General features: G+C 36.1%; 1 protein-coding gene and 4 non-coding genes across 5 annotated transcripts; all 5 read right to left on the bottom strand.

The window, feature by feature from the left end:
• Positions 1-13: 13 nt before the first annotated feature.
• Positions 14-20,191, bottom strand: LOC129891301 (uncharacterized). The gene is made up of 19 exons (XM_055966610.1): positions 19,750-20,191; positions 12,188-12,262; positions 11,006-11,156; positions 10,858-10,926; positions 10,516-10,685; positions 9,284-9,421; positions 8,750-8,875; positions 7,814-7,912; positions 5,850-5,970; positions 5,620-5,683; positions 5,148-5,202; positions 4,933-5,057; positions 4,287-4,360; positions 2,715-2,764; positions 1,876-1,962; positions 972-1,022; positions 811-894; positions 505-555; positions 14-285 (listed from the first exon to the last, which is right to left on the bottom strand). The coding sequence occupies exons 1-19, from the start codon at positions 20,077-20,079 to the stop codon at positions 202-204; spliced, it is 2,004 nt and encodes a 667-aa protein (XP_055822585.1). The 5' UTR covers positions 20,080-20,191; the 3' UTR covers positions 14-201.
• On the bottom strand, positions 13,522-13,615 carry LOC129893689 (small nucleolar RNA snoR113). Its single transcript, XR_008767568.1, has one exon. It is a non-coding gene; the product is annotated as a small nucleolar RNA snoR113 (small nucleolar RNA).
• Positions 14,388-14,482, bottom strand: LOC129893686 (small nucleolar RNA snoR113). The gene has a single exon (XR_008767565.1). It is a non-coding gene; the product is annotated as a small nucleolar RNA snoR113 (small nucleolar RNA).
• On the bottom strand, positions 14,837-14,931 carry LOC129893687 (small nucleolar RNA snoR113). Its single transcript, XR_008767566.1, has one exon. It is a non-coding gene; the product is annotated as a small nucleolar RNA snoR113 (small nucleolar RNA).
• Positions 15,268-15,362, bottom strand: LOC129893688 (small nucleolar RNA snoR113). Its single transcript, XR_008767567.1, has one exon. It is a non-coding gene; the product is annotated as a small nucleolar RNA snoR113 (small nucleolar RNA).
• Positions 20,192-27,790: the final 7,599 nt, after the last annotated feature.

Here is a 27,790-nt window from a genome sequence, read left to right as displayed (position 1 = left end):
GATGAGAAGGGGGAAGGTCAAAGTTGGACAAAATTTTATTGCGTTCAAGCATCCTTTTAGTTTTGGTAACTCTGCCTCTAATAAGCTGAAATACATTTACTGATAGACAGTGCTTGAAAAAAGAATATTATGTGATACAATTTTTTTTTCTATCTATATAAGTGTAAAGATGTGTATAACATAAAAATGAAGAAAAATGCTTCAATCCTTGGGCCTCTTGCTCATTGATTTTCTCTTGTTCACTTCCAAGTATCTCTTTCTTAGCCTAATGGCTTTTGGGGTAACCTGCACCAATTTATTTTTTTAATAAGGCGGCAATTACCATAGGTTTATTTCCTTGGCTTAATGAAAAATAACACCAAATTAGTTTTATTTTCCATTCTAATCACCAATTTACACTAATGTAAAGAAACATCCAATTATTCAAAAGTATTATAGAAAGCGTTATCTGTAATGGGAAGTCATTTTTCTACATTTGAGAAGTTGAAGTAATATTAAAAATACCTCGATAAGCTCATCGGAAGCAACATATCCTATGGCTTCCTCAAGAGACATCTGCAACAAAACCATTGAACGTCAGACAATAAACAACCGGAAGGAGCATAGCTTAGTTATGACATTTTTGAAGATGAACAGTCAAGTGAAGTTCTAAATTTCTCACTTATTCGAACATTTCACATGAGGAAATATGATTAAGAGTATCATAATGCAAGATGTCAACAGCAAAAGTTTTTTTTTTCTCCGGGAAAGGTAATAGTAACAGCAAGAAGTTTTGTAAGTGGATAAAGTACAAGCAAAGTAGAAACTCACAAGGCGAGGAGGAGTTAACTTGACATTCTCATCCTTGCTAGCGGCCCTTATATTGTTGAGTTCTTTTGCCTTAACCGGGTTGACCTGTTTCATGCAATCACCCAAGAGTCACAAATGCACATGACAAACACACAGTAAGAAATGAAATAACAGCTCCTCACATCAAGATCTGTATCTCGAGAATGTTCTCCAATAATCATGCCATCATATGTCTGCATATTATCCAAGACAAAGTAAGATGACAATATTTTTATGTTCTTCACAAGAGCTCATATGTCTGCATGTTATCCAAGACAAAGCAAGATAACAATATTTTTATGTTCTTCATAAGAGCATGTGTTCGACAACGCTATCAAGATCCCTGATAGTATACGTGAGGACACTGGTCCTGTAGTTTATTATACATTCCACAGATAAAACGTCTCCCAAACACCCTTTTTTAAGTAATCACAACTGGAATGGCATCAACATCAAAGCTATTTGGGGTGTCAAATGGACGGATTGGATTGAAATCGAGAATATTAAAATGGGTTGAAATAAAAATCGGGTTGTGTCATGACCCGCCCAAATTTACATTGGGCTCAAATGGGTTGGGCTCAATTGGGCTAAAATTCAGATTGGGTCATGACCCGCCCAATTTGACCCGTTTAATCTCAATAATTTTAACATATTATTATTTACCTTTTATAACCACAATTTGAATTTCAACTCAAGAAAATAAAAATAAAAATTTACAAATACATTACACCAATGCAAATAAAGAGCCTTAAAACAGGTTGAAATTGAAGATTAAGTTGGGCGAAATTGAAGATTCTTTTAAAATGGGTTAAGGCTTGAATGAGTTGAGATTGGACCCAATATAAATTATCTTGAGCCCAACCCATAAAAGTTTGGGCGGGTTGGGCGGGTTACCTATATTATGCCTCATTTTGACACCCCTAGTACCAGGTCATGCATATTTGAGATCACAAAAATGTTTGGTAGTGGACCAAGGTTGATACTCTTTTACTACTTGTAAGGAGAGAAACTAGGACAAAAAGTTGACAAACAGTTCAGTTGAACCACCTCCATCCCAGGAGCCACGAAGAGAACTCCACGAGCTTCTAAACCCGTCAGTGCATGAGCAGTGATTAACCCACGGCCCATTGATACCTGTTCAACCAATAAAATGAGGTACAGTTATCCATAAATTGAAACAGGAGATACAAATATCCTTTGTCAAAAAACAGAAGATATTATATCAAATACAAGAGTGATATGAAGATTTTCCAGACATATGTTCAAATCTGAGCTAAATTGCCTCAAAAGGCAAAAGGGAAGCGGCATTTGATGTACTCATACAAATGTACTAGACAATTGGGAAGAAAATATAAAATCCAAGGGAATTTTGGCTCAATGAAGATGTTTTGGGAGGATTTTCAATGTTACCTGTAACAAAATTGTTGTCGGATAAAATATAATGAGAAAATCGAGAGAAAAATGTTAGATTTATTCAGACCTAGTATCTTAAACATGGTAGGAATGTAAAAGGATCTCAAGAACACCATTGTGGAGAGTACTGAAATACAAGCTCGGGTATACCAGCTACACTTTATAAGGCATGAAAATGAGAAATGGTACTATGAACCATGAAAGTCACAAATTGTAACAGGCCAACAGACAGAAAGTACTGAATTGTCAGGGACATGCATTTATGCAATGCTGCATAGTAACAATATTTAAATTAGAAAGCACTGAACATACTTAAGAAGAGTAGAATAGGAAACAAAAAAGACATCCCTGGCAGAACTGAGGGACACAAGTCATTTCTACTTCAATGATGAAACAATAGCAGCTTGAAGATGGCAAGAGGAATAAATAAAGAAATCTCAAACGTGTCTTTACAGGATAGTAAGAATGCTTACTAGAACTCCTTTCCTGACATTTCCCAGAGGACCACGATATTTTTCATAAGCTGCACCAAGGAGAAAGATGCTAAGAACAATGAAAAGATAAACCATATAACAGGCATTCAAACATGCATTAGATGTAGTCAAAATAGACAGAAAAAAGGCTAAAGAGTAACTCCAAAAGAACTAGAGCTCTGGCATTTGTTGAATGAAAATTTGTTCTCTACATATAATTTCGTGAATTGATTGTGTTTATGCACAGATACACTTGCATCGATACTTGAAAGATAAAAGCAGGCTTTTCTTTATTCTTGACTGTTGATTAAAATCAGGGATAATCACATAGTTGGCTCCTGAGTTACTAGTAAACTCTAATTTTGGTCCTTGTGATATATGACAAAGCATATTTAACATCCAATTAATAGGTGTCCTTCCATAAAGGGAATATGGTACATTTACACTATTTTTAGAGCTATATTACCCTCATAATACATGGCTACTAAATTATGTAACGGTTAAAAATTTGAATGTGATGACTCCAAAAGGAGAGTTCAAAAATGCACATTTCAATTAATTGAAGGTTGAATGTGCAGATCAACAACAACAACAACAAGCAGCCCAGTATAATCCCACCATGTGGGGTCTGGGGAGGGTAGAGTGTAAGCAGACCTAACCCCCATCTTGAAAGGTAGGGCGGCTGTTTTCGAAAAACCCTCGGCTAAGAGAGAAGAACAAGAGAAGAAAAACAAGACATAGGTCAGTAGAGCCAAGCATATCGAAAACAATATAAAAATATGAATAATGAGAGCGAGAAAGTCAGGGTAGGAAAGACCGGAAAGAAAGGAGCATTAACTATTATAGATAAATAGGATACCCAAAGTAAACCGGACCAACAAATGTAAGTAGTAATCAAATGCAGAAATCAAACGTTAATAGACAAATGATCAGATCACAAGGACCAAAATCTGAATATGTCGATATTTGAGGGACAAGGAGTTATGTTAACTATTGCATAATTTAATATCCATGTATTATGAGGGTAATATGTTCTTAAAATAGTGTAAATGTACCACATTCCCTATATGGAAGGGCCAGAAGGACACGTATTAATTGAATGTTAAATATGCTTAGTCATATTATCACAAGGACCAAAATTAGAATATGTCAATATCTGAGGGACTAAGAGTGCAAATTCCCTGTTCCCTGTCAAAGATAAAACTGGCCCATGAAGAACCTCAGCTCACCAAAAGCACAGAGGATAACATTAAGAAAGAAAAAGGGGGATGGTTTACCCAAGGTGGATTCAAAGAAAGAACAGGGATATAAATAGGGGTACATTTGTAACACCCATGTAATTTCTGGAACCATCTAATACCAGACAAGAATGTGTGATTACAAAGTTCAACTGAGCTGAGCTGATACACTCACATCCACATATTTCTAGCACATAGTTACCTTTTTTGGCAGTTTCTGCTATCATTATATAAATAGGCATGGAGATCCTACTATATTGTGCACATCACGAAATTGGAGAAATTGTCAGATAAACTTGTCGGAAAAGTAGTAAAGATAAGTTGAAAAGCATACTCAGAAAAGCCCGGTGCATAAATCCAGAGCCACGGGTGTCACTGCTGAACACACTTCTATAGCCGACTAGCCCTCTGCATTAGGTCAGGGAAAGTTAAATTTAGACAAACTACACAATGAAATTAATCCACCAAGATTGAAGAACATGCTGCATACAAACGAGGTGTGAATACAGAAAGGTAGCATGAATCTGAAGTCTACAAATTTGTTAGTTGCCTCTAATAAAATCTTTCAAGAAAATGCATTGATTAATCATTTCAACAAATTGGCAATTAGCTTTGTCAATCTGTTCACCAAAGAATAATCTAGTCACACTTTAATCCCATACATCTGGGTCGATAGGGTATACCTTGAAAAACAAAGACAAGATAAAAGGAGGATAAAGAACAAATAATATGCCCAGATAAGATTCATAAATGTAGCTATTTAGTACTTTACGTTACTCAAAAAAAGCTCAGATAACTAAAACATTCCAGCATGTACTAAAGAGAAATCAGTATCACAATGTATTCAGGAAATGCAAGGAGGGATGAACAGAATATTATTCCGAAAGGCAGAGATAAAGAGTGAGAGGGGGGTAAAACCAATCTTTTAATTACGTATCATCATGCTCTATACAGAATAAAACTTGCACAGAAAAAAATACCTTGAAGGACATGTCAGACACATTCTAGTCCTTCCCATGTTGCCAGGAACAGGGCCCATGTCAGTAACTTCACCTCGCCTGTGAGAAAGAGCTTCCATGACTAAACCTACGTGCTCGTCATCAACCTGGAAACAGAAGATGGTCCCTAGAGGTTTGGTATAAATTCTGAATAAGTAAAAGACAATACTATAGGTTGATGAGATTGACTTGTGCACCTCAATAGTCACTTCTTCAATTGGCTCAAGCTTAGCACCTTTCTCTACTTTGTACCTATACATACAGACATTGCAAATGCAATATTAGCAGTTTATCACCAAGGTTACTGGTGTATCTATTAGATACCAGTAGCACAGATATCATTAGGCCATTCAAGACCCAAAAACAATACTGTCTTAAATGAAGAGCTATATATGTCCTGTTGACCATAGATATGTAAACATGTGTATATACTGGGATACGCGAGTAGACGTGTATGTCTAGTTCTGGTAAGCTTAAATCAAAAGACCATTCCGTGATAGAAAATAATTCTCTGGTCCTTTTTGCTATATGCTCTGTATCTCCAGAATTATTGAGTAATCATAACAACATTTGCCAATTTACAAGTTAACAGTACAAAGTAAGAGTATGCAGGCATATCAAGATGTGATTCCTAGCAAACCAGTCTAGAATGAGGAAAAAGAAGCTCACATGACTTTAGGTGGGGAGACAGAGAGCTCAAATCCTTCGCGTCTCATGTTCTCAATTAAGATACCTATTATGAACAAGAAAAAACAGAAACAAAGAATTAGGTTCTATGTAAAATTCTAGAGACAGATTTCAGTGGACTGCTTGATCCGGTTTAATTTTGTCCCTTGTGCATATATGAGACGAGCATAAATATTGACAACATTGTTAGGTTGTTACACCAAACAGCTCACCTAATTGAAGTTCACCTCTACCCTGCACTTCATATGATTCTGATGTACTGGGGAGAACATTTATGGCAAGATTTGTTTCTGATTCAGCTAGCAGCCGGTCACCAATTTTCCCTCCAGTCAACTATAAATAGTACAAAACATTTTAGACGGCCATCAGAAGAAAGAACCTGCAGTTTCACCAATCGCATTTGCCCAGGCAGTTAAAATTAAGGACTCATGCCTTCTGGAATTTCTTCAAGTCAGAACGGACTCATCTCTCTTCTTCTTTCAGGTTAAAACTAATCTCTGCTAAAAAATTCAATAAATTTGTTGATCCAATGGACACTGGTTCCAGAATGCTATATTTCAAAAACGGTAGCAGTCGGGAATGCTTATTGATTAGAAAGGAGCAATCTATGAGTTTGATACATCTCCCACATATTTTGATAACCTATATAAGTTTAATACTTCTCACACATATCAAATAAAAGCCACATTTGAAATGACAAAATGAGGATTCATACAGCCAACCCCAACTAATTTGGAACTGAGGATTCAATTACTCTGCATACAGAGCCACCCTAGCCTATACATCTTCATTCTCCATTTTCAATTGAATGCTTCATATTTTCCAGAAAATATTTTTAAAACTGTAGTACAATAACCCTTCAATAACAATATTACAGTCAATTTTAGTTTCTGCTACAGGAAGGAAGAAAAAAAATATCTAAGGAAAAAGACAATGGCAGTCTATGTTACAGTGAAGCATACAATTACGGTAAGTTATAAGAGAAATCAATGTACTAGTGCTGACAAATGGGTGGGTCGGATCAGATATGGGCAGGTTGAAAACAGGTTAGACAAAATGGATATATTATCCAACCCGTCCATAACTACGACGAATAAAAATCGGATTAATATGAATATCTATATTAACCATTGCTTAATGTAGACTGTAGAAGACCTGAAAAGGCAGCAAAACTTCAAAAACAAAGAATCGATATGCATTATAAATATCTTTGCCCCCCTTCTCCTTCATGGATATTATAATATTAATAACTTATAGCTCGAAGTATCGCCTTTTGGAGCTGGAACCAGCTGCCCAAATTTGCGGCTGAGAATTAGCCTTGGCTTAAGAAATATAAAGTAAAACTCAGTGACTCACTGTATCAATTTATCCATGCTCTATATGACATAATTGTTACTCATGTTTTGTTGATGAAGGTGGTCAGCTATAATGAATAGTTAAAGAACAGGTCGGGAGGACTGACAATGAAGTAAATTCACGCAGCTGGATTCTTCACATTCAAAGTGGGTTGCATTATGGATTATCCATATTTTATGATTGGTTACATGGATATGATCCATATTTGATCCAGTTTAAATATATCAATTATCCAACCCGTATTTAACAGGGCGGATTGGATGGATACCTGCATTTCTTATCCATTTTGCAAGCACTACTTTTGTACTGCCAAATTATAGAGGCTATCATAGTATCCCCAAAAATCAACATCCCAGCTTCAGTTATTCTTCCTTTGTCTGAAAACATCAGCCAACAACTCTATCTTAAGTTGTCTCAAACTACCATTTGATCTCTTTCTTTAACATAGAGACCTCACCTCCACGTCCTTGCTCAAAAGTCAAAACTATTGATTATCAAGCTCAAGTGAAATCCCACAAGAGAAGTCTGGGGAGGGTTGAAAGTACGCAGACCCTACCCCTATCTCGTGGAGATTCAAATAAAACAAAAATGGAAAGGAAAAAAAATTCTAATTAAGATCAAAATTTACAAACACCATTTAGATGCTTTGACACAAAAATAATGCATGAGTTGGGTGTCTCTTTCAAAGTCATTCTCACAGAATTACAGGGGCAAACAACCATCAACTATGACCCTTCACAGAATATCAGCTGGAAAGCAGATACAACAAGACACAAAGATCTCACAAATAGGAAATCAGCGGGGAAAATTATATACTTACATGAATACCATCAGAACCAGCTAAGGGAGAATCATTGACACCGAAAGTCATGGAGATGGTTGGGGGATCAAGCACAACTGTGGGCAACGCTGTCATAACCTATCAAGTTTCAGAGAAGTTGCAGAAAAGGTTGAGAAATTTAGCTCACAAAGAATTCAGTGTCAGTAACATGCTACAAGATCAAGAACCACCTGCCATGCGGACATAAAATAGGAAACACAAACAGGAAAATATAATTGTAGTAACAAGTACTAAAATGTATCATCTAATGAACTTAATAAAGACTAGTCAAATTTAGGAAAAGAAAGTAAAACAGTGGTAACCATAATGACTTAGATATCAACTATTGCTTGGACTTAACTCTGAATCAATTGGCTAGAATATACATTAAATTAAACAGTCAGCAGTAGCTTATTAAACTTCCACAATCAGGATATCTCTATACACTGATTTTAGTTTTAAGCATGTACAACTTAAGGAATAAAAGATGACACCTGGCCCATTTAATAATTATTACTTGAACCATTATTTTGCACTTAAAACGATTTCCTACTGTAATTAATTTACCTACAGCAATAAAAATTAGAACGGCTTCAATAATATCACTTTATACAGTATGAAAGCATGAAAAGGTTGGTTTCCATATTCAAAGCACAATGCTATCGATGTTTATTTAGGAGAAGTCGTGACTACAATATCTTCAGATGTCATATAATTTCATGTTAGGAACTCTTGTGTATGCTACTGAAGTGCCTTTTCCTCTTGTGCACAGCATTTTCCCTTCTTTGATGTGAAAGTTATCTTATATAATAATGCCAGCAGAATTTCCACCCACACAGCAACGAGATTCCCAGATCAAAAAGAGCAATAGAACAAATAACATGATTTAGAAACAATTAGAATTGAGCTGGATCGTTAAATGAAGAAGTCGCATACCTCTGCATTTGCAACCGTGTGTCCAATTGTTGGACTTGACAAACCTGCCATGGACACTATGTCACCTGCACCAGCACTATCAACTGGATCTGCTCTCATACCCTTCTTTTTCATCAGCTTTACAACCTATAAAAGTTTGACCAGTAAACATGAAAGGAGCAGAAATGCAAATTAGGTGACAATTTCAAAGCATGGCACTAGTTCAGGGCTTTGAATTCCAAGAACAAGTAAATAAATAACAAAATAACAGATCCTGAATATAGTCCTAAACATTCACGCTTGAAATAAGTTGTTTGAATGTTACACCTAATTCTCTGATACTTGCTTATGACTATTGGACATCATAAAGTTGCCCATGTTGTGGAGTTCAATTTAGTTTGATTACCTCAAATTTTGCCAAAATTGGAAAATTGATTAGATGACTATACACAACAATTTACGAGATTTTCAAATATTCCTCTAGCATCTTAAAACATTCTAAAGTTACAAAAATGGTACAGAGAAGATTTTCTCTTAGTTCTGGAGACAACAGACCTTTCCTTCTTCAATTTTCACAGTTCCATCGTCTGTCTTCTTCAGCCCTTGTACTTTATCACCGACACGAACAACTCCACAAGTTACACGACCCGTCAAAACACGACCAAGATAAGGATCTTTCTCCATCATGGAAACCTGAAAGCAACTATTAAGCATAGCATCTTCTCAATGCACATAAATCGCAGAAGTATGAAGATTCTGAAAAGATCACGAATAGAAAATCATCAAACGAATGTGGACCCAAAAAAGAATAAAGAAAGAAACAAGATGGAGGAGTTTATTTCTTAAGTTGCAGATTACCTTTAAAAGAAGATGGAAAATAACCTATCCACTATAGCAAGGTCTAAAATCACCTCCTCTGTTGTACTTGATGACAAGTGGTCAGAGGAATCTTTCAGCTCTTTTGTACAAATCCAAAATCTCGAGCACCTTACCTACCCCCCCCCCCTTACAAATCCTAAATCTTGAGCACCTCCCCCCCCCCCTCTTTCAGTTTGGATTGACTTCTCACCTATTGGTAGACTCTTTCTTTTCTGGCTTTATACAGCGTGCCCGACTTTTTCCTCAGCTAGCCTTCTTTAATTGATTGTTTAAGCAAACCGTCTCCCACTCATAAAGATATGTTTATCAACTCATCTTGCAGCATTATATCCATTATAAATTTATCTAGCTAGCTCTGGCCTCTGCACAGCACCACTTCTTAACCTGCTGGCATGCACCTGCCTCCGATGATTTCTTTCTCTCTATCAATGAGACATCAGATTCTTTTTCAATTATAAATTGATAACAGCCACTGAATCATGTGTTCACTTCTCTATTCCATATTTATCCCTTAATCACCAAATAAATATTAACACACATCATTACTTCCATTGTCCAACAAAAATAAGGCTCTCATAATAAGCATTCATCTGCAACTTCTCCATCGACAATACCTCTAGCCAATTATAAAGTAATTCACATTATAATATTTCATTGGAAAAACAAAGCAGGGACGAATTTCTTGCCCAAGGGACATGGCTAGTGGTACTTGAAAAAATGGAGGTATCTCATTAAAGTGCAGTAGAATGTACAATAGCAAAATGTACGCAAGCATAAATATATGAGAATTATTACCAGCTTTTGCACTTGCTACGCTTTAATTTTGCAAAGTTGCATAGACGGCTATTCACCTAAATCATTTATCTCATTAAGATATATAAACTAAGAAATGCAAATGCAATACTAACCAACATCTGAAAAGGGGCATCTAGGCTGACACTCGGTGGAGGAACATGCCCAACAATGGCATTGAGCAATTGTGACATATCCTTCACATCAGGAGGACTTTTTGTATATGTGGAAGATGCCCATCCTTCTTTCGCTGAAGCGTAAAGAACAGGAAAATCTAATTGTTCCTCTGGAATAGAATAAAACAAGTTCAATCAGAAAGGTTGATTTAAATTTAAAATGCATAGAAATTATAAAATATATGGAGTTAGTGTCTATGTATGGAGAGAGAGAGAGAGAGATCCAAGCAACAGACTGGAATAAAGGAACTTAGAATTTTTATGAAAGTAATTTTCTAGAACCTGAAGCACCAAGGTTTGCAAAAAGATCAAATACAAGGCTCTCAACTTCATTACATCTCTCTTCAGTCACTGCATATGTATAATTGAACAATTAAATATGAGACTACCAAAAGAACTTGTGATGAGAGTAACCTCAGAAATCTAATACCTGCAGGTTTGTCTACTTTATTGAGAAGAAGAATGGGGCGTAAACCATATTTTAGGGCCTTGGCAAGAACAAATTTTGTCTGTGCAAGAGGACCTTCACCAGCATCAACAACTAAGACTGCTCCCTCAACCATGCCAACAACCCTCTCAACCTGTAAGCAAACGAAAAGTGAAAAGCTTACAATTGTCATGTCAATCTAATAACACAAGGCGACACTCGGAGTAGAAAATCACAGAAACTTCCATCAAAACAATGAAACACTGCAAGACGAAGTCAGATTGATGCATTTCACAACAAGCCCCAATTCTCCATTTTTTAAAGATGAAGATAACGTATAAACAATAAAGAAAGCTATTGCAATTCACCAGGGTAAGATTGAATTCACTCCCATTCAAAAAGAAACATCACATTAATGCAAAACGGCTGACAATAGAAACAGTAGCAGATTGTCTGAGAAAATTTTATCAAGTTTGTGAAAGAAAATTTTGTTTAGGATATCTTTTCAAATTTTTTTAATGAAGTGCTTGGAAGGTGCTTCTCATTGAAAATCTCTACTTCCACACACACAACACTCACAAATCTTCAAAAAAAAAAACAAATATCAACTTCCACAAACTATTTATTCAATATTTTTTGCAAAAAAAAACTTTTCCAAAGTATTGTCCAAACGGCTCCTCATGAGAACTTTTACCACAGAGAATTTCTTTTACAGCAGTCTTACTTTCAAGGATGTGACTAAGGAGAAAACTGGAAGGACAGCATCCCCTACTAGTAGCTCGATCAATCATGTTTTCCTCTTCACTAAGCCTGAATGACTTCCCAAAATCTTGAAATGTTTATGATTCTTATTAACACAATACCAGCAGATCCATTTATTGATTCTAGAGACAATCTGACACCTGGATATAACTTCTTGCTTTTAGAGAAAGCAATTACAATGGTCATCCTATTTCAAAGCACAACTTTCTCTATTTTTATCACACACACACACACCCCTCAAAATCCAAATAATTCATCACATTCAAAAACTTCAAGCCCAAGGTAACAGTCTAATTACCAATTCTTGTGGCAACTTAAATGTGATTTATACATCTGTGATTGTACACCAAGGAAAGAAACACAAAATGAAAAAGATTATAAAAAAACTTCACCACCAAAAAATGTCATAAAATAAATACTTACTTCACCACCAAAATCTGCGTGTCCAGGAGTGTCCACCATGTTTAGCTCTTTGTCCTTCCACGAGATGGATGTAACCTTAAAAGTGTTAAAAGCATATCAGAGCTCACCCAAATTTTGGTCCAAATAACTTTATTAATGGAGGTTTACATGAATAGATATCAGCAGTGCTACCTAAACAACCATGGTTTTAACTTACATTGGTGACCCATTTTGTATTCACAAAAATAAACTAAAACATAAAGAATACAACCATATCCTCGTCTTCAAAAAGTAAAATGGCATCTACAATTCGGCCAGTTAGTTTAAATTTCACTCATCCCAAACTTATGACCTCAAATTATTCAAAAGTCAAAATAACTTCTTCTTCATCATGATGTTAAACCACGGTTATATCTTTTTATTGTTTTAAAACCCATATACTTTCTGTTGGTGAATAATCAATTACGATCTGACTTAAGCTGAAACATAATCAACTAACCTTGTAACTAAACTAAGCCATTTATTTTAGCATACACAAAGTACATAAAAATAACGTACATCGCTATATAAAAAATAGATTAAAAGAAATTATCAACCAAGGCATCACACTATCCCAAAATCTAGTAGTTCTATTTGACATGTTCATTTATGCCTATATGCTTTCAAGTATGAGATCGTCATCCAAAAATACTTCTCATCCATAAGGAACTTGGACAACCTCCCCAAGGATAAAAACACAAAAATAGATCTCCACAGAAACTACCCATCCAGAGGGGAAAGAACAAAAAATGAAAAAGAAGCAGGCGCTTAATTCCAGCTTCTAACTCTATATGTTCACTATGATGCTATGACTGCCTTTGTTCTTTATATGATGATATTACCTCTGTAGTTTACCACAAAAAACATTTACAGCTTTCCATTTAGGGAAACTACATTTTCTGCCTTTCTGATTTTACCCTCTTCAAACAACACATCATCGTGCATTTGAAGTGATCTAACAACTTGGAAGTCCGAAATGGTGTAACCACAAGACAAAGGAGGAGCAAAAATTTGCTATAAAATTGTCAAAATAAAAAACAACCAAAAAATCTTAAGAGTATCATTTTACATTACTTCAAATTTTGATGTCAGTAAATGTGAAAATAACTTTTCCTGATGTGTTAAGGTCTTCAAGTGTGTGCACCGTCAAACTGTGTACCGTTTTGGGCATTCATAAAACCTCTCAGTTTAAGAACAATCAACTATCAACAAACACCGAAGATAAGGGTGAAGAAAACCATCAACTAAGGGTGAAGACAAGGGTGAAAAAAAACCAACTATCAACTAAAACTTTCTAAGATTAATATCATCCATATCTGGCTCAGCAAATATACCTTGTTGAAACTTTCATCACTCTACTACCAACCACATGGTAGCAACCATAAGTCCAACCTTTCTTTCATATTGCCAATGGAAGCAGTAGCTTGCATTCACATAGTGACAAGCTCCGGGTTTATAAAATCACAATTACCATATGTTTTTTAAAACCAACATGCATCTTCAAATCACAAAGAGGTTCCTAATACCAGAACATTAATCTAAAAAACAACCTAAAACCACCATCACCATATGTATTTTAAAACCAACATACATCTTCAAAATCATAGAGAGTTTCCTAATACCAGAATGTTCAGCTAAAAGATCATACTGGTGGAGGTGGTAATCACAAAACCTCTAGTTTTAGAAGAAAAATTCAAATCAATATACAGATTAAGAGCCCGTTTGGATGGGCTTAAAAAAAGTAACTTTTATGTATGAAGTGCTTTTAGAAGTTTAAAGTGCTGAAAGTTATTTTTATAAATAAGCAGTTGAGTGTTTGGATAAAAGTGCTTAAATGAGTAAAATTATGTGAATTTTTGGTTTAAAAGAATAAAAAGGGTAGTTTGGGAATTTAGTTAAAATATAAGGGATATAAAAGTAATTTCCATGGTCAAAGAAAATGACTTTAAGCACTTAAAAAAAAAAAAGTTAGGAATCCTAACTTTTCATTTTTGACTGACTTTAAGAACTTTTTGGCTTAAAGTTAGCGTTAGGCAAACACGTCCAAAAGCTGAAAAGGGGCTTTAAGTTGGTTTTGACCAACTTAAAGCCAATCCAAACGGGCTCTAAGTACCAGATAAAAGATTTGGAGAAGAAAAGCAACTCATCAGCTAAAACTTTGTTAGATCAACATCATCCATATCTGGCTCAGCAAATATACCTAGCAGTAACTTTCATCACTCTACTACCAACAACATGGTAGCAGCCGTAAGTCCGGCCTTTTTTTCATCATTGCCAGTGGAAGCAGTAATTCGTACTACTCATAGTAACAACCCTTAAAATTCTGATATACTATATCATCACATGTATTTGAAAACCAACATGCATCTTCAAAATAACGGAGCAATGCTGAATACCATTAACAGTGAAACCTCTAAAGTCTTTTTTTTAATCACCTACTGTTTTTTGTCTTTGTTGGGAATTAAACATGAAACTTCATGGCTCTCAACCACTTCATTGACCACTAGGCCAACCCTTAAGTCTTGGAAGGGTAAAAATCAAATTAACACACAGATTAAGTACCAGGGAAAACATTGGGAGAAGAAAACCAGCTCATCAGCTCAAGCTTTCTAAGATGAACATCATCCATATCTGGCTCAGCAAATATACCTAGCTGTAGCTTTCATCACTCTACTACCAACCACATGGTAGCAGCCGTTAGTCCGGCCTTTTTTTCATCATTGCCAGTGGAAGCAGATGTTCGGACTTCAGACTTAAAATTACTACACCAAAAACTTTGATATCCTACATCATCACATGTATTTGAAAACCAACATGCATCTTCAAAATCACAGAGCGATCCTGAATATCACTAATAGTGAGGAGTGATTCAAACACACAGCATATCTTCAAAATAACAAAGCAATTCATGGTAAGCTAAACAATCATATGGGTGATCCTCACAAAACCTCTTATTTAGAAGAAAAAATCAAATCAATATACAGATGAAGTAGCAGGTAAAAGATTGGCAGAAGAAAATCATCTCATCGGCTAAAACTTTATAAGATCAACATCATCCAAATCTTGCTCAGCAAATATACCTAGCTGTAACTTCATCACTCTACTACCAAACCATATGGTAGCAGCCGTAAGTCCGGCCTTTTTTTCATCATTGCAAGTGGAAATAATAGCAACAACCCTTACAATTGTGGCATCCTAAATCACATGTATTTGAAAATCAATATGCATCTTCAAAATAACAGAAGAATCCTGAATACCACGAGTAGTAGGCCAAAGAATCTGGCGCAATAGTGAGTAGTGAGTCAAGCTCACAAGTCACCGTGCATCTTCAAAATCACAGAGCAATTCATGGTCTAATGATTGTGACAATTCCATCTGAAGTCTAGCAACTAGGGTTTTTATCTTAATAAGATCTAAGGGACAATTGGCTGACTTGAATAAAGCATTAGAATATGCTATCAATGAAGGCAAGATAATCAACATTTAAGGATGAGGAAATAGGGAGCTTCATAGTAACAGAAGGTGGACCTTTTATCTATTTTATATGGTGAAGTAATTAAATTGTATTAAAAAGGCATCATGGAGATGCAATGGTTACAACTAAAAATAAAGTTGCTTCAATCATGAAAATAACATGAAGTTAACTGTGCAAAAACCTGTACAGCAGACAAAAAGAAAACCCCCCTTAAACCTTACTGTGCTAGAGCTAGGGAACTAACAAAATCCAAAAAATTATCCATATTGTTTACAGGGGAGAGAAGGTGCCAATTATAAAGACTAACTAAAAGATGGTGGACCTTTTTCTGTAGAGTTATTACATGCTTATGCATTTTTTATTCCGAAAACTCTATCCACCAAATTAATTCAATTGGTTTAAAAACAATGGACCAAGTGAGACCGATTTAATATATACAGTTGAATCCAGCTTCAATTATAATGTGTATGCTACAAAAAGAGCCTCGTTTCCAAACTACCAAAGCTAATGAATTAGAGCCTTGTACCTATGCACTGTCACATCCCCCACCCCCACCCCCACCCCCCAAAAAAACGAACTCTCTGTGGCAACATTGCAAGCTCAACAATAGATACATCAAACAAGATAGAATTCCTGCCATTTACTTACAGGTATAGATATATAGGTAAGCAATAAAAAAGAAACCAATAAATAACATTTTCTATTTTAATTTTAAATAACACGAATTTGGATTTAACCCATTAAAAAATGACTACGGAGAGCATTGCTTCTAGCATGAGAATCCTAATGAGGCTTGCAGCAACTGTAATTACCCCTAACAAACACAGAGTGAATTAATCAAGGCTGGATGATCAGATTATTCTAAATTCCCTTTCTTTTGTCCATCAAGATTTAAATGCAGTGATTACCCCTCTTAATAGATATGCATAAAGAATATACACACATAATGTATATAGTTGTAGTCACCCAGACAACGGGGGACGTGCATCCACTACCTATATCCTGGATCCGTCTCTATCAGAAACTTAGTTTTTTTATGACAGGCAACCCGTAGCAACTACCCATCGGGTGCAAGGTGCACACAGGGTAAACGTCATTCATGTGCAATAGCTCGTAAATCATACATGAGAGGTAAACCATTCCAACCAAACCCCATGTGATGAGCTCGACCTATCAGAAACCTATGACAAAGGCAGTAACTGTGAAAATTATTAAAGTTGATTTTTTGGATATCATATATTTTCTAGTAAAAGTTTCTAGAATAGACTACTGTAGTATCTAGGATAACCATCATTAAGAAATATCTAGGTATTCTAGGTAATTCTAGGTAGAAGATAAATTTGCTAGAATTTTCTTGTAGATGTATCTAGAAGAATATCTAGAACCATCCATAGACAAGTACAAATAGGGTAGTCTTGTACATTTGTAATCGACCCAACCAACCAAATTCAACACAATTCAAGAGAGTCTTCTTCCATAACAAAATTCTCTACCAAAATTCTCATTCATCTTTCATAACTTCCTGTTCTTTAGTTGAATCTCCCAATCCTACCCAATCCTAGTTAACGATTTTGGGCTAGCAAAAGGTCTAGCCAATTATACTTTTCTTCTCTTATTTTCTACATGATATCAGAGCTATAGCCATAGTTGGCTTCTGAATTTTATTTTAAGATCGAGCTAGTGGTAGATTCAACTGGTTTCTCTATAAGGATTTCGGCGGCCGTGCTAATGGACTAGGGATGGAGTGAACCAGTCCAATAACAAGGTATGGAAAACATGTATGAAATCATACCTTGTGGATAAGGATTTGTAAGGATTTGTGGGATGTTGTTAATGGAAGTAACACAAGTCATCCTCGGAACGGAAAATAATCATGCATACAAAAAGTGGAAGCAGATTAATGCGAAGGCAGAGTTCATCCTGAAGAGGTCAATCTCCACCAGTTTATTTGATCATATTCTAAAGCGTAAATAAGCTCATGAAATATAGAGGATCAGTTGTTCAACAAGAAAAATGAAGCTCTACTTCAGATATTGAAGAATGAATTGGCTAATACCATTCAAGATAATCTTTCCTTTGTAGAATCTTTCTTGAATATTAAATACTTATGTTCTGATATCTCTTTATTAAATCTGAACGAGACTATCTCTAAAGCACGAATAAGAAGAATTATCATTCGTGGTTTGAAACTAGAATATATTTTCTTTGTTAGTCGATTCAAGCATGGGCTAAACAACCATCCTAAGAGGAATTTGAGAATTTGTTATGGTCGCAAGAGCTACTAGCCACATAGGTGGTTGGTGTATCAAACAATGAAGGGGAAGGAAATGCTTTTGTAACTAACAAAAGGAACTTCAAAGGAACACAAGATAAGTTGCAACCTCGATCCTCAAGTGCTTCAAGCTTGCCCAGAGAGAAGGAAGAGTCTTCTAACAATTATAGTAAAAAGCCTCTCAAATGTTACAGTTGTTGTAAAGTAGGACACATAAAGAATATTGTCGAACCAAAGAGAACAATATGGTTCAAATTGAGAAAGACACTGAAGAAGAAGACTAAGAAGATGTTTCGTAGTTGAGATCCGAGCAATTAATGACATGGCTTCCATAAATTTTAAAAGAGACTAGATCATGGATTTAAGATGTGGGCACTATCTCATTGGAGATAATCTAAATTTTATAAATTCCAAGAATATAATGGTCATGATGTCATTGTGACAGCATATAATACAGCCCATCATGTGGAGAAGGAAGGCACTATTGTCATCAACAAGAAGCAAAAAAATTATAAGGACGTTCAGACAAATGACATGGTAGGTGCTACCGAGGAAATTAAAGAAGCAGATCCTAAAATTGGTAATAACAGGTTGAACGTGAAGGAAGCTGAAGTAGAACCTGAGTAGACTGCGCTTGAAGCTACATATGCCAATATTGATGGTGACGATTCAAGAGAAAGCATTAAGGGAGATGTAGTAGAAGTTGAAGTCTCTGGTCAATCATTTGTCATATTAAGGTCAATCACTAGCTCAGAGCAAATACTGAAAGTGGAAATAGATGAAGAAGCTGAAATTGAAGTCTCAATTTTAGCTGGAGAGACAGACTGTATGATTTTTGGAAGTTGTGAAGCTGATAAACAGGTTAGTGAAGAGTTAGAAAAGGAATCTAGTGGTGGACCCTATTATGGTGCTGAGGCTTCCCATGAAATTGATGATCAGACTATCACCGACTCAAATGAGGAGGTTGATACTGATGAAATCTCCTTGCATTATGGAGTTACGTCAGAAGGAGCACATTCTAAAATCTTGAACCGTAGAGTTCCAAAGTTACCCATCAAAAGTGTTTCTCCATATAATATAGTTGTCAGGGAGGTAAGAAAAAGGGGGAGTCTAAAAACGCAAGAACATGAAACATAGCACAGAGATGATTCACGTGGTTCGCAAAGGCCAAAAAGGACTATTGTCAAGCCAATCTGATAATGAAAATTGTTTCAATACGTATTCTTGTTTCCTTACAAGACCAATCGATCACGGAAAACCTTCATCATATGAAGAAGAAAGAAGAGTAGGGAAAATATTGTCGAGATCTTCACCAAGAGACATTCAAAAGCTTCGTCTGAGTTCTTCTGCTACAAGTTTAGGGTAGCTTTCAAAAAATCACTTTAAGGGTAGGGTAAAAAATATTAAAGTTGATTTTTTGGATATCATAGATGTTCTAGTAAAAGTTTCTAGACTAGCCTAGGATAATCATTTTTAAGAGATATATTGGTATTCTAGGTAATTCTAGGTAAAAGATAAAATTGCTAGAATTTTCTTATAGGGTGGTCTTGTACATTTGTAATCAATCCAACAAATGAAATTCAAGACAATTTAATAGTCTTATTCCATAACAAAGCTCTATACAAAAATTATCATTTTCCTTTCATAGTTTCCTCTTCTTACGAGAAAACGTCTCCCGATTATACTATTCTGCAGCTATTCTCTACAGTTACAAATATTACAAATGAACTTCGCTACAGATTGCAATATATAAATAACCACGCGGAGGATAAGGAAAGAGGCAAGGGAATTAAATACCTTAGAAGCAATAGTGATGCCGCGCTCTCGTTCAAGGTCGATAGAATCTAAGGCACGCTCGTGAGGTATATCAGCGCCGCACTGACGAAGCAGCCTATCCATGAGAGTGGTCTTTCCATGATCGACGTGAGCTATAACCGCGACATTCCTGAGCCTGTCGGGATCCAGCGCGCCGCCGGGTGAAGTTGCGGCGGAGCCGACGGGGGCAGTAGCGGTGGCGGTGGAGAAAGTTCGAGCATAGGATAAAGGTTTGATATGGGAATCATACGAGGAGGAGGAAAAGGATCTCCTAGTTGTGGACCAGAGAGATCGAAGCAATGGACCGACCATTTCGAACTCGAAAGAGAGAAATGGCTGCTCTGCTTCTGTGCAAAATCTTAGTACTCTTGTTTTATAGGCTGTTAGGGGTTTAGGGTTTAAGGAAATGAGTCCAATTTACGAAATGAGCTTTTGCTTTTCTCCATCTTCACTAATGGAAAAAAGAGAGTGCAATTTTTAAATAAAAAGGAAAAGGTGTATAAAATACTTTTGACTTATCAAATTTAGTATAAAAATATGGAAAAGGATCAAAATTACCTTCAAATTATTTGAAATAGCTCAACTATTTTTGAGATCAAAGATACCATCAGCAGTTATCAAAAGAGACCATATATATTCTTTCACTTAACGGTTGACCGTTAAAGCCGACGTAGCAGTGCCACATGAAAAAAAATATTCACATGATCGATCATGTCAGCCTCTTTCCCTATTCCTCCTTAGTAGGGATATTTTTGACCTTTTTATATATTTTTATTTTAAAAAAAAAATTACACCACCACAATACCCTCCCTCCACAACCCCACCCATTTTTTAATTATTAATTATTATTTTTTAAAATTTTCTACAACATCACATACCCCCAACACCCCCCACCCCTCAAATTTTTTTTTAAGTTTTTAAGTTTTTTTTGAATTTTCTATACCGCCACATACCCAGCCCCCCACCCCCACCCCACCCCAAAAAAAAATCTTAAAAAGGATTTTAAGAGTTGTTTTTTTACACCACCACCCTCATGACCCCCCCCCCCCCCACACACACACACACACACCACCATCCCCTCCAAAATTTTAAAATTTTAACCACTCAAATTTTTATTTTTTATATTTTTTTATAAAAGGTAAATTAAATATGAAGTAGATTGAATTTTTATTTTATTTTTTACTCCATGACCGATACCCACCACCCCTCCAAAAAAATATTGTATGTGGTGTTGTAGAAAATTTTAAAAAAGAATAATTAATAATTAAAAAAAAAGTGGATGGGGTTGTGGAGGGACGGGGTATGTGGTGGTGTAGGAAAATTTTTTAAAAAAATTATAAAAAATGGGTTAAAAATACCCATGAACTAAAGAGAAAGAGGGAGAGATGCTGACATGGCCGTTCATATGGATATTTTTCTCTATGTGGCACTACCACGTTAGCTTTAACGGCCAACAGTTAAGTGAAACGGTTTTTGTGGTCTCTTTTGGTAACAACGAGGTTATATTTGATCCCAAAATAATTGAAGGATATATTTGAGCTATTTTGAATAGTTCGAGGGTAATTTTGACCCTTTTTCGCTAAAAATATCATCATTTACCTTTTGGCTTTAAAATATCTCTGACCCCAATATACTGCTCTAAATTGCCCTTGTTTTTAATGGCTCCACTTGAAAATAAAACTAATATATTCATTTATTGCGTGACACGTCCTTATTGACTATGAAATGCCCCTCAATTATTTGAATTGGTACAAAATTATCCTTCATCCATCTTTCGGCCTTCAAATACCCCTGACGTCAAATTTTTGGCCCAAAAATACCCTCGATATTAATTCTTTGGCTCATATTTTTCCTTGTTTTTAACACATTTCCTAAAGTAAATCATTAATATTTATCTATTATGTTGCCTAATTTGATTGATTCAATTTTAATCCTTTCTCAAATAAATAATAAAAAGCACATATCATTCATATTTTGACCCCATACGTGAAATAGTATTAAAAAAATTAGTTTCATGATATCTTCCTATTGACCTATTTTAAATCAACCCCAACTCTATCATAACTCAAGTCATAACTGGAGATTCAATTAAAACTCATACTCGCCCCGTCTAATTGTTCATCCATAAAAAAAAAATATTAATATAATTTTTTCTATTAATTATACAATTGTATTGTTTATTCCTTTTTTTTAAATCTCTCATTCTTAATTATGATATCACTGACTCAAATTTAAAATAAACATACATGTTCGTATTTTTTTAATTTTACTATTATTATGATAGGAGTGGGAATATGAGAAAATGTTATTTTCATTCTTTTATTTTAAATTTCTGGTACATACAAAAAAATCCAGTATACATATATAGTTGCTTAATTAAATCATCTTTCTTTGATGGACAAGATCCAAGAAGAAAAACACTTATTTCATGTTTTTCTATGACAAACACCTCTCAACCTCTGATTTTGTTGAGCGTCTTCGAACATCTAGACAAACAATGCTCCATCAACTCCTTATCTGTCATATAAAAAAAAATAAGTGAACCCAAGATTTACTAATTTATAATAGCACAAAAGACAACATAAAGTATGGTAAACTAATAAATATTAGAAACCAAAATCATGATTAATTTAAAAATTATAGTCTGGGTCAAAACTTTTAAAATCAACTTATCTTCAAAAATTAAATTTTGACATGAAATAACGTGTTTAGCTAATCAATTTCAAAAACACTTGTATGTGAGCTTTAATTAGTATATGATGAAACTGTTAGAAGAAAGTGTTTATGTATTGTCTCGCCAAAAGCTTGGTCAAATAAGCTATTAGAGTGAATGAATAAGGGTGAGTGACAAATAGACAGGGACAGAGGACAACGAGAGAGACCTCCTCTAAACTTGACACAATCAGCGATGGAGTAATGTTGCGATTTCGAGGTAGAAAAATTGGAATTTTCACAATCTTGTGCACAATATTCATAGCAACCAGCAATATCAGCAAAACATGTTAAGTAACATTCATCAACACACTTATGATATGGATCTTCATCATCTGCAGACACAAAGAATGGCAAAGAAATTATAATTGTTATAATTTCTCACTTATGCCTTTTTGAAGAAATGCCACCACTTTATATAGAAAGTTCGAAAAAATTAAAGTTGATTTTTTTGGAATATTCTAGATTGTTCTAGTAAAGTTTTTAGAATATTTTAGTGTACAACAACAACAACAGACCCAGTATAATCTCACCAAGTGAGGTATGGAGAGGGTAGAGTGTATGTAGACCTAACCCCCACCTTGAAAGGTAGGGCGGCTGTTTTCGAAAGACCCTTGGCTCAAGAGAGGAAAACAAGATAAGAGGTCGGATAGGGACAAGCATATCGAAAATAAGATAAAAATAAGGAATAGCAAAAGTGAGAAAGCCACGGTAAAATAGTACGGAGAGAAAGAGGCATTAACTACTATAAATAAATAAGATAATCAAAGTACAACGGCCCCACACCTACAAACAGCAATACAATGCTGAAATCAAATGGCAATAAACAATGAGTAGAACTACAACTACTATGGTGTAAGGATAAGTCACCTAGCCTTTTATCCTAATCTGAGTCCTCCATAAAAAAAATTATATTGCGCTAATGCGCCTACTAATAGGGAAGAATAACGAGACTATATATTAGCCTTCTACCCTAATGTGGGTCCTCCACACCCTCCTATCTAAGGTCATGTCCTCGATAAGCTGTAACTACGCTATGCCCTGTCTAATCACCTCTCCCCAATATTTATTCGGCCTACCCCTACCTCTTTTGAAACCATCCATGACCAACCTCTCACACCTCCTCACTGGGGCATCTGTGTCTCTCCTCTTCACTTGCCTAAATCATCTCAGTCATATTTTTTACATCTTGTCTTCCACCGAGGTCACTCCTACCTTGTCTCGAATAGCCTCATTTCTAATCTTGTCGCTCCTGATATGCCCACACATCCGTCTCAACATTCTCATCTCAGCTACTTTCATCTTTTGAACATGAGAGACCTTAACTGGCCAACACTCCACCTCATATAACATAACCGGTCTAACCACCACTTTGTAGAACTTGCCCTTAAGTTGTGGTGGCACATTCTTGTCACATAGCACACCGAAAGCAAGCCTCCATTTCATTCACCCTGCCCCAATACGATGTGTGACATCATCGTTAATCTCCCCGTTGCCTTACATGATAGACCCATGGTACTTGAAACTACTTTTTTTTGGATGACCTGGTCACCAAGCCTAACTTCCGCGCCAACCTCCTGAGGTGTCTCATTGAACTTGCACTCTAGGTACTCTGTCTTGGTCCTACTCAGCTTAAACCCTTTAGACTCCAAGGTATGTCTCCAATCCTCCACTTTAGCATTAACTCCTCTACGAGTCTCATCGATCAGGACTATATCGTTCGCAAAAAGCATACACCATGGCACCTCACCTTGAATTTGTCGTGTCAATCCATCTATCACCAAGGCAAATAAAAATAGACTAAAAGTTGATCCTTAAAGCAACCCCATCACAACTGAAAAGTGCTCTGAGTCCTCTCAAACTGTCCTTACCCTGGTTTTGGCACCCTCATACATATCATTGATCACCCTAATGTACGCCACAGGTACACCTTTAGCCTCTAAACATCTCCATAGTATCTCTTGTGGAACTTTATTGTAAGCCTTTTCTCTATCGATGAATAACATATGCAAATCCCTCTTCCTCTCCCTATACTGCTCCACCAGTCTCATCATAAGATGGATGGCTTCTGTAGTTGAGTGTTTCGGCATAAATTCGAACTGGTTCTCTGAAATAGACACGTCTCTCCTAACCCTCATCTCCATCACTCTTTCCTATACTTTCATAGTATGGCTTAAAAACTTGATACCACTATAATTGTTACAGCTCTGGATATCTCCTTTATTTTTGTATAGAGGTATTATTATGCTCGACCTCCATTCTTTGGGCATCATTGTTGTCCTAAAGATAATATTAAATAACCTAGTCAGCCACTTCAAACCTACCGAGCTCACGCTCTTCCAAAATTCCTCAAGAATCTCTCAGGTTCGGTCGCTCTTCCCTAGCGCATTCTACGCACAACACCCTTAACCTCTTCGACCGAAATACTTCTGCAACACCCAAAATCATGAACCCTCCCTGTATGTACCGAATCTCCCAACATAATCTCTCTGTCCCCTTCTTCGTTCAAGAGTTTATGGAATTATGACTATCATCTCTGTTTAATGAGGGTCTCCTCTACCAATACTTTTCCATGCTCATCCTTAATGTACTTCACTTGATCCACATCACGTGTCCTTCGCTCCCGCACCCTGGCTAGCTTGAACAATTTCATATCCCCGTCTTTATCTTCTAATTCAGCAAAAAGGCGTTCAAAAGCTGCCGTTTTTGTCGTTGAAACCGCCGACTTTGCCTCCTTCCTCGCTATCTTATAAAGTTTCCTATTCGTCCACTTCTCCACCTTATCCTTGCTTTCTATCAGCTTCGCGTATGTTATCTTCTTTGCTTCCACCTTCTCTTGCACTTCTCCATTCTACCACCAATTCCCTCGATGCCGGCCACGGCTACCTATTGAGACTCCCAACACTTCCTTTTCTACAAGCCTAATACAACTAGCCGTCCTATCCCATATAGTGTTTGCGTCCCCACTACTATCCCAGGGCCCCATATCCTTCAATTTCTCTCCCATCTCCAGGGCACTAGCCGTGGTCAAACTCCCCCATCTGATCCTAGGTCGGTCATCCCCGGCCATCTTCTTCCTCGTTATCTTGATCCCTAAATCCATCACCAAGAGCTATGTCAGATCATAAGGTTATCGATCGGTATGACCTTACAGTCTTTGCACAAATATTTATCATCCTTCTTAAGGAGTAAAAAATATATCTGAGTCTTAGCCACCGCACTCCGGAAGGTTACCAAGTGGTCATCTTTTTTTGGAAAACTCAAATTGGCTATCACCAACCCAAAAGCTCTTGCGAAATCCAAAAGTGAGACTCCTCCTCCATTTCTGTCCCCGAAGCCAAAGCCTCCATGCACATCATCATATCCCCCCTAAATAGATTCGATGTGCCCATTGAAATCCCTTCCCACGAAAAGCTTCTCAGTAGGCGGTATGCCTCTCACTAACTAGTCTAAATCCTCCCAAAAGCGCCTCTTATCCTCTTCGCTTAAGCTCGCTTGCGGCGCATAAACACTAATAATGTTCAACATGATCCCTTCAACAACCACCTTAATCGATATTATCATATCAGTGACTCTCCTAACCTCCACCACCTGATCCCTTAAATTACTGTCTACTAAAATGCCTACCCCATTCCTATACTTCAATCTACTAGAGAACCACAACTTATACCCATCTACCTCTTTCGCTTTAGAACCTACCCATTTGGTCTATTGTACACAAGCTATATTAATCGTCATCTTCTTTAGAATTTTAACTAGCTCTATGGATTTTTTCGTCAATGTCCCAATGTTCCAAGAACCTACTCTCAGTCTAGACGCTTCTTTAACCCACTTATCCCTCCTAACCTTAGTCTACATCCCCGTCCCTAAGTGAGAACACGACTCTAGTCTACTATTACTATTCAAAGCTACGAAAACGCGTATGAACTAATAAATTATTCAAAGGTTTAAAGTCAGCAAAATGTAACTACAATTATATGAGCAAGGAATAGATAGGAAAAGATATGGAAATCGGAGGTACCAACTCCAGTTGAAATGAACCTAGTTGCCACCGAAAAATACCGTTCACTTCGAAGTTACTGTACACGTCAGAGTTATTATCCATGTCGGCTTACCAAGGTGTTGTTCACAACGACTAATGGGTTGTATGGATAACAGATCTAAGCGAGATTACAAATCTGAATTACTCACTCAAATCATCCAATTTCCCTAGTGATTAGTCAACCCCAAGTCACTGCGACTATATCAACGAAGACTATGAGATCTGAAATGCTTGACTGGCTCCAAACCAAAAGGCCCAAAATTGTGAAATGCATGTATTCATTGGAGTATGGCAAGGGACTCAGAAACCAATATAGAAGCTTCAGAAAAATTATTGGTGCTTGGTATTAATTTGGTGGATCTCAAAGTTGCCCAAAATTATGAGATGCCAGTGTAAATGAGTTGCCGCCTGCCACCGATTTGCCTGAAATTCGATGTTAATGGAGAGAGAGAGAGAGGAACAAATTTGATCCCTTTCTGTTGTATTCTAGTGTAATATCTAGTAAAGTTTTTAGAATATTCTAATGTAATATCTAGTAAAGTTTCTAGAATATTCTAGTGTAATATCTGCGATAATCATCTTATAGAAATATCTAGATATTTTAGAGTATAAGTAATGTTACTAGATTTTTCTTGTAGATATTCGAGAGAATAAGATATTTGTAGTAAATAATGGAATAATCTAAATCTTGTAGCATCTATAGTCATCCATAGATAAGTATAAATAGGATTGTCTTGTACATTGTAATTAACCAACCATATCAAAAAATAATCCAATTCAAGTAAGTCTTCTTTCATAAACGAGTTCTCCTTTTCAAAATATCCCTTCTCCTTTCTAACTTCTTTTTCTTTAGTTAAATCTTCTGATCTTAATTAACGATTTTGACTAGCAGAAGGTCTCCCTAATTATACTTTTTTCTGTTATTTCTCTATATGGTATCAGTGCCATAGCCGTTGATTGGCTTCTGCATTTTATTTCAAGGTCAGATTAATGGTTGATTCAACTAGTTTATCCAAATAGATTTAAGTGGTTGTGTTAATGGACTGGGGATGGAATTATTGAACCAGTCCAATTACAAGGTATGGAAGACATGTATGAAATCATACCTTGTGGGTGAGGATTTGTGGATTGTTGTTAATGGGAGTAACACAAGTTCCCTGACGACGGACCGGAAAATAATAGCGTATACAAAAAGTGGAAGCAGATTAATGCCAATACGGAGTTCATCTTGAAGATGATATTCTCCTCCAGTTTATTTGATCATATTAT

This window comes from Solanum dulcamara, chromosome 6 (genome assembly GCF_947179165.1).
Source record: "Solanum dulcamara chromosome 6, daSolDulc1.2, whole genome shotgun sequence".
Lineage (NCBI taxonomy): Eukaryota > Viridiplantae > Streptophyta > Magnoliopsida > Solanales > Solanaceae > Solanum > Solanum dulcamara.
The sequence above is the reverse complement of the archived record's forward strand: the minus strand, read 5'-3'. Positions and strand labels throughout refer to the sequence as shown.

Excerpts from the sequence above, each read along its gene's own strand:
- LOC129891301 (XM_055966610.1), bottom strand. The coding sequence starts at position 20,079 with ATGGTCGGTCCATTGCTTCGATCTCTCTGGTCCACAACTAGGAGATCC. Across the intron at positions 10,686-10,857 it reads TGCAAACCTTGGTGCTTCAG|AGGAACAATTAGATTTTCCT; the intron begins GTTCTAGAAAAT and ends ATTCTATTCCAG. Across the intron at positions 5,684-5,849 it reads TAGAGGTGAACTTCAATTAG|GTATCTTAATTGAGAACATG; the intron begins GTGAGCTGTTTG and ends TGTTCATAATAG.